This window comes from Nanorana parkeri, unplaced genomic scaffold (assembly GCF_000935625.1).
Source record: "Nanorana parkeri isolate BGI_ZX_2015 unplaced genomic scaffold, ASM93562v1 scaffold324, whole genome shotgun sequence".
Classification (NCBI taxonomy): domain Eukaryota; kingdom Metazoa; phylum Chordata; class Amphibia; order Anura; family Dicroglossidae; genus Nanorana; species Nanorana parkeri.
In genome coordinates this window covers 518,894-526,857 of record NW_017306592.1, presented here as the reverse complement: position 1 = coordinate 526,857, position 7,964 = coordinate 518,894, and the positions used below count along the sequence as shown (strand labels likewise).

Here is a 7,964-nt window from a genome sequence, read left to right as displayed (position 1 = left end):
ATATGCCACTTTAGAGTATATTGATGGAACACCTGGAAAGCTAACAGCTCTGCGAACGTCTGAGTTTTAGATTCTCAGCACATCATGACCACTAGATAGAGCCAAGGGGCCTAGGAATGCTCCTCTAAATCCACCCCTATGTGTGACTATTCCCAATTCCCTGCATGGCATAGGTGTCAGTTCTGTGGGCAGCCATACATACAGCAAGCCATACACCAAGTCCCTATGAACAGGAAAAGATGCATTATTCTGGGTGTCTGGTTTAGGATACGAGCTAATTTGCATATCAGCAGTCCTCTAGTATAAAAACTCAAGGCAATTTTTAATAAGGTATATCTATAGATGTACACAGTTCTGCCACCAGTAAATGGCTCAGTGCTTCATTGTAACAGTAGCAGAAAACACAACGACATGCAATAGCCTTTCTCCTGTAGTCTCTGCCATTGTGTACAGAGCAGCACTGTATAATATGAATAGTACCTTCTGTTGCTGGGAACAGGCTGTCCCCCTCGCTCTTTGTCTCGGCTAATTTTCCTGTGCTCAGGAGCACCTCGGCAAAGCTTTCCTGGGAACTGTGCTGGTATGTCGTGTATGAAGCTCCACCCTGATGTAAGACAGCAAGCAAAAGAAACAGGAAAGATTAATCCATGTACAGGTACAATACCAGCAGTCATTTCCAGAAAGACAACTACAGGATATGGTGATCACATACAACTTACCAGAACGACACATGATAACATGTACGATCTGAAAACTAGACAGCTTAGGGGCATCGTACACACATTAGATATTCATTGACTTTACTAAAACATTGGCAATTGTGTGCTATAAATTAAGAAAAGTAACGCCATGTGCCCGAGACAGTTAATTATATCACAGACACAGCTGATTGCTCTAAAAATAAATTGGGGTAATTCAAAGCATGATCTCCGTGCTGTGGAACTGAAATAGTTTAGAAATCACTTTTACTTTGTACATTCATAACACCATTGTAAGTAATCAATAGTGATTCTTTTATTGGCTTTTTCTTCATTTTTCTTTCACCTAGTGATCCGTAGGTAACACACTTCCTGTCCTAGGGTGACAACTCACCGCATTGTACCCATGAAGGAGCAGCATTGTGACATTGTGAACTATCACTTGTGACATTGTGAACTATCACTTGTGACATTGTGAACTATCACTCACCATACTGTAACCATGAAGGATCAGAGGGTTCAACGCTCACTCCCGGTACTGTACACATGAAGGAACAGCACTGGCAATGCTCACTCACCGTACTGTAACCATGAAGGAGCAGAGGGGTCAACACTCACTCACGGTACTGTGCACATGAAGGAACAACACTGGCAATGCTCACTCACCGTACTGTAACCATGAAGGAGCAGCGGGGTTAACACTCACTCAGCGTACTGTACCCTTGAAGGAGCAGCTTTATCAACGCTCACTCACCATACTGTAACCATGATGGGACAGCATTGTCAACAATCACTCACTGTACTGTAACCATGAAGGAGCAGCGTTGTCAATGCTCACTCACTGTACTGTGCCCATGAAGGAGCAGCGTTGTCAAGGCTCACTCCCCATACTGTGCCCATGAAGGAGCAGCGTTGTCAAGGCTCACTCCCCATACTGTGCCCATGAAGGAGCAGCGTTGTCAAGGCTCACTCCCCATACTGTGCCCATGAAGGAGCAGCGTTGTCAAGGCTCACTCCCCATACTGTGCCCATGAAGGAGCAGCGTTGTCAAGGCTCACTCCCCATACTGTGCCCATGAAGGAGCAGCGTTGTCAAGGCTCACTCCCCATACTGTGCCCATGAAGGAGCAGCGTTGTCAAGGCTCACTCCCCATACTGTGCCCATGAAGGAGCAGCGTTGTCAAGGCTCACTCCCCATACTGTGCCCATGAAGGAGCAGCGTTGTCAAGGCTCACTCCCCATACTGTGCCCATGAAGGAGCAGCGTTGTCAAGGCTCACTCCCCATACTGTGCCCATGAAGGAGCAGCGTTGTCAAGGCTCACTCCCCATACTGTGCCCATGAAGGAGCAGCGTTGTCAAGGCTCACTCCCCATACTGTGCCCATGAAGGAGCAGCGTTGTCAAGGCTCACTCCCCATACTGTGCCCATGAAGGAGCAGCGTTGTCAAGGCTCACTCCCCATACTGTGCCCATGAAGGAGCAGCGTTGTCAAGGCTCACTCCCCATACTGTGCCCATGAAGGAGCAGCGTTGTCAAGGCTCACTCCCCATACTGTGCCCATGAAGGAGCAGCGTTGTCAAGGCTCACTCCCCATACTGTGCCCATGAAGGAGCAGCGTTGTCAAGGCTCACTCCCCATACTGTGCCCATGAAGGAGCAGCGTTGTCAAGGCTCACTCCCCATACTGTGCCCATGAAGGAGCAGCGTTGTCAAGGCTCACTCCCCATACTGTGCCCATGAAGGAGCAGCGTTGTCAAGGCTCACTCCCCATACTGTGCCCATGAAGGAGCAGCGTTGTCAAGGCTCACTCCCCATACTGTGCCCATGAAGGAGCAGCGTTGTCAAGGCTCACTCCCCATACTGTGCCCATGAAGGAGCAGCGTTGTCAAGGCTCACTCCCCATACTGTGCCCATGAAGGAGCAGCGTTGTCAAGGCTCACTCCCCATACTGTGCCCATGAAGGAGCAGCGTTGTCAAGGCTCACTCCCCATACTGTGCCCATGAAGGAGCAGCGTTGTCAAGGCTCACTCCCCATACTGTGCCCATGAAGGAGCAGCGTTGTCAAGGCTCACTCCCCATACTGTGCCCATGAAGGAGCAGCGTTGTCAAGGCTCACTCCCCATACTGTGCCCATGAAGGAGCAGCGTTGTCAAGGCTCACTCCCCATACTGTGCCCATGAAGGAGCAGCGTTGTCAAGGCTCACTCCCCATACTGTGCCCATGAAGGAGCAGCGTTGTCAAGGCTCACTCCCCATACTGTGCCCATGAAGGAGCAGCGTTGTCAAGGCTCACTCCCCATACTGTGCCCATGAAGGAGCAGCGTTGTCAAGGCTCACTCCCCATACTGTGCCCATGAAGGAGCAGCGTTGTCAAGGCTCACTCCCCATACTGTGCCCATGAAGGAGCAGCGTTGTCAAGGCTCACTCACCATACTGGACCCATGAAGGAGCAGCGGTGTCAATGCTCACTCACTGTATTGTGCCCATGAAGGAGCAGCGTTATCAAGGCTCACTCACCATACTGTACCCATGAAGGAGCAGCGTTGTCAAGGCTCACTCACCATACTGTACCTATGAAGGAGCAGCGTTGTCAATGCTCACTCACCATACTGTACCCATGAAGGAGCAGCCTTGTCAATGCTCACTCACCATACTGGACCCATGAAGGAGCAGCCTTGTCAATGCTCACTCACCATACTGGACCCATGAAGGGGCAGCATTGTCAAGGCTCACTCACCATACTGTGCCCATGAAGGAGCAGTGTTGTCAATGCTCACTCACCATACTGGACCCATGAAGGAGCAGTGTTGTCAAGGCTCACTCACCATACTGTACCCACGAAGGAGCAGCGTTGTCAATGCTCACTCACCATACTGTGCCCATGAAGGAGCAGCGTTGTCAAGGCTCACTCACCATACTGTACCCATGAAGGAGCAGCGTTGTCAAGGCTCACTCACCATACTGTGCCCATGAAGGGGCAGCGTTGTCAAGGTTTACTCATCATACTGTACCCATGAGGGAGTAGCGGGGATTTATATGTATTTATTACAGTTCCACTTTTATGTAATGTACCAATTTATCTTTCTCCTTATCAGACTTTTGTACTTTTTTCTTTGTATTTTCGTAAAACTTATTGAATAAAAAAAAAAAAATGCCTAAAGTGACTGGAACCCAAACTTACTTTTACATACTACAAACCAGCTAAGGACTCATCCCTGGGGTGAAATGTCAGCTCTCCCTGCATCTGGAGTACCCTATATGCTCCTAGAGGTCAAGGGGGAGCTACATTTTCTTGACTGCCACTTTTCTAACAATGCAAAGATACTGAATCTTCTTTAATCGTCCAAGAATTGACTTGTGTACAGCCAATCATAAAGGGAAAGCTAACCACTAGGGTATGAATGTCCTATAAACCAGATAGGTGGCATCCACCCTTTACCTCAACAGTAGACTGCAGAAAAAGAAAGTAAAAGGCATTGCACTGTTTGCTACCTTTGAAACAGGTGCACACGAGATAAATATCGCCCCTGTTGAGCTAACAAGAAGTTTAATTCATTAATCCTTAAGACCCACTTGAAAACATTTAATTATGTTATCTAAATCAAGAGCGATAAAGGATTTTCCCTTGCTCGGTGCCTTAGATTTTATACTTACTTCAGCAATAAAAGGATTGACAATTAAAGACTCATAAAAAGGATGGCAGCCCTGATTAACTCCTGCTGCGCTCGATCCCTTGGTATCCTTTGGTGTGCCGCTCTGCTCCTGAGCCTGATCGGGCAAAGAAAACAAATAGTCAACATGTCAGTGTGGTTTTGTGATGTGCGGTACACGGTGATGTACTGCACATGCAGGTGAAGTCACGGGGCAATTTCCAACATTGTAATGCTTCAATTAAACAACAACTGCAGTCATTAAAAATAAATGGATGGCTGCGATAGAACACTAACAGTATAAAGGTGCACCAGCTATATGACTATATAAGCTATGACTAAGGCTGAGCAGGTTCTTGATGCACCGGTTGTAATTCACAGCGGGTGCTGCCGACAGCACCCTCTCGGCTGGCATCCCTTAATCAGCTGATCAAAGGAGGCGGTCGCAAAATCTTTGTATGAATACAGCCGCCAGGAGGAATCTGCTGCCTTTATTTCATTCAGCCCGCGGGTTAAACATAGTGGTCACTATGTCGCCCTGAAGGGACCCTGTGCTCCCCCGAAACGTTGGCCTGCTGACACATGTGACTTGATGTTACTTTAATAAAAATAAAATAAAAGAGGACCTGAAAATCTAGTTCAATCTGCACACCATTTCATGGCCTGCCTATGAATACATTCAGTTATCTCTAGAAGTTACACATAAATAAACTGTATTTCCACTTTTGCAGACAAATTGGGATACATCAAATCATCTCTGAATTGGTGCTGACACTGTCCTTCCTTCTGGAGGGGGGCTACTTTTGTTCCCCATGGTCTCTGTGTGTGTTGTAAAGTAGTCACCGCTCCAAGCTCACTCCTGCAATGGACTACAATATCATGTTTAGTTTATTAATTTGTATTGCGATTGTAGTCCATCACGGGAGTGAGCTTGGAGTGGTGGCTACTTCACAACACACACATGGACCATGTGGAACAAAAGTAGCCCCCCTCCAGAAGGAAGGACGGTCTCTGCACCATTTCAGAGATGATTTGAGGATATACAGCCGAGTGATACACAAATAAGATACATTTTTGTTAAGGTACCTGAATGGATTTTTAAGGTTTAACTGTTGAGTTCAGCTTCACTTTAGGGTATGTTCACACCAAGCACAGAGCAGATGCAGAAGAGAGCAGTTACAGAACACATCAAAAATGCATCCAATGTATTCCAATTGTATTTTGGGCTCTAGTTCACACCACAGCTTTCAGTTGCAGAGCATGTGGGAAAACTGCAGCATGCCCTATTTTTTCTGCTCTGGAACACACCAAAACGCATGCAAATGCATCAGAAACGCATGCAAACACCCTGGCACGCACTGGACTACATTTGAAAGCCCATTTTAGGCTAAAAAAAAGAAAGAAAAATGGACTGGGCGCATCAAAAACTTGCACTGCACTGCATATGCAGGAACTCTGCATATGCAGAAACTCATGATCATCTGGTCTGGATTTGGTGTGAACAAGCCCTTAATCTTTTAATGTTTCCACTTCTGATGACCTGTAAGAACCATCTGCTTTTTGGAAGGTTTTTCGGCTGGTTTGAACGGTGCTCGGGAGACAAATGCCGAACGGGCCGGTGTGCGCACGAGCACACTGCCCGTTCAGCATTGTGGTAATTGGAAGCCTGCCCCTCAGGGGGGAGGGCTTGCGATGATCGAGAGTATGATCTGCCTGTCCAAGATGGGCAGATCGTACGTTTTTAAAATCACTTTACAACCATCGCAAGACTAAGGTCTTGCGATGGTTGTACAGTGTATGGCCACCTTTAGACTTGAAAATGAAAGACAGAAGCTGATTGGTTGCCATGCACAGCTGCTCCAGATTTTGTCTGCTCCAGTTTCGATAAATTCCCCCCAATAGTGTTTACATAAGGGGGATACATCAAAACTGGAGCAGACAAAATCTGTGTGTGCAGCTGTGCATGGCAACCAATCAGCTCATCTCTTCATTTTGTTTAGTTAAGACCCCGTTCACACTGAGCGGTTTATTGCGTGATTTCCGCCCCAAAATCGCACATATTTCCGCTCAATGTAGCTCTTCCAATGCATTTCAATGGAGCTGTTCACATCTCACAGCTCAATGTCGCCTGTAGCTCAAGCTTGTCGCTTGAACATGACCTATTTTTCCACTGATGTCGCGTGATTTGACCCCAATAGACTCAATGGTGTCGCACAAAATTGCGCATTACCGGCATTACTACAAAAGGGTCACTTTTGCACAGCAATATGAAAGGAAATAATTATGTCACATCAAGATCACTGTTGATTGGTTACAGCCCAATGTAGCAGCGACGAAGTCCCTCCCAAAAAATGTGCTACGTAGCGAGATAAAATGTGCACTGTCGCTCAATATCGCGTAATGCCGCTCAGCACGAAATCGCGCTGAAAAACGTGCAATAGCCATGTCGCTCAGTGTGAATGGGGTCTTAAGACTCAAAAGTGAAAGAGAGAAACTGATTGGTTGTCATGCACAGCTGCTTCAGATTTTGCCTGCTCCAGTTCTGATAAATTCCCTTCATATTGTTTACACAGTGTTTAAGAAGCACTGGATATCTCTGCTTTAGATTTATACGGTGCCACCATTGGCCACTACACTGACTGTGGGGGACAGTGCGGGACAGGAAGTTGAAAGTTTGTATCTATCAGCTGCTGGCTACAAATGAGTGAACTGAACAGAAAGTGAGAGAAGAGTTGATATTTCATTCAGTAACCAACCTACTTATGATCTCCAGTAGCCCTAAATAGTGCAACTTTCATGATGTACCAGAGAAGCTTCCAGCATAATCTATCATCCTGCTGTATAATGCACAGTAATTCAGAGCGTTGTCTGTATTCTGGGCTACAGAATGATCACGGAGTTACTTCGTTGCCAAACGTGTGTCAGCTAAAAGAACAGTATGCCTGTCTGCTGAATTTCAATGTAAATTCCCAGCGAATGGGCTGATCTGCAATTAATGTTCACATTTATACTGCCTTATAAAATAGAAAGCCCTCCTATCATAGAAAGCCAAACTGAACTCTTTGGCCTCAGTGCAAAATAATGTAAAGCTGTGGAAATAGCAACTATATAGTATTATATAAGGAGGAAACTATGGCATGTTAAAGCAGAAGCGGAATAAATAAAAAAATGGCTGGGAGGTCGGGATTTTTGGCAGAAAAGATGATGCAAATGATCCGGGTGCATGTGCACAGGAGTTACATAATCAGTGGCCACCCACTGGCCAAAGAGGACTTCAAAGAACTCAGACGTGTTGGTGGCAGCGGGGGACAACGCTGAGGACTGAAGTTCAATCCAACAAATTCTGGACAAAGTAAAACTTTTAGGGCCCTGTCACACCATAAGGAGTGCGTTCGGCCTCTGGAACGGAACCCGGCCAGGTCACTTTGTTCTGGGGCAGGAGGGGGCATTTCCAGTACGATCAGCAAAAATGCTGCAAACACTATTTTTTGCAGATCGCACTGGACCGGAACGCAGGCACTAATGTGCCACGTGTTTGGGTGCCGGTGATCGCACGGCAGACGGGGGCGTGGCTGCAGTGCCCATGAGTTCAATGCACTGCCACGCCCCCCAAAAAAGG

The 7,964-nt window shown here is 46.8% G+C and overlaps 1 protein-coding gene across 1 annotated transcript in view; it reads right to left on the bottom strand.

Annotated features, from left to right (window-relative positions):
- The window catches only part of NBAS (neuroblastoma amplified sequence), a 578,163-nt gene that overhangs the window by 283,605 nt on the left and 286,594 nt on the right, over nt 1-7,964 (bottom strand). Inside the window, exons 37-38 of the mRNA XM_018558184.1 lie at nt 4,350-4,463; nt 481-604 (exon numbers count right to left, since the gene is read on the bottom strand). Coding sequence (XP_018413686.1) covers nt 481-604; nt 4,350-4,463 — 238 coding nt within the window. The remainder of the gene's footprint in view (nt 1-480; nt 605-4,349; nt 4,464-7,964) is intronic.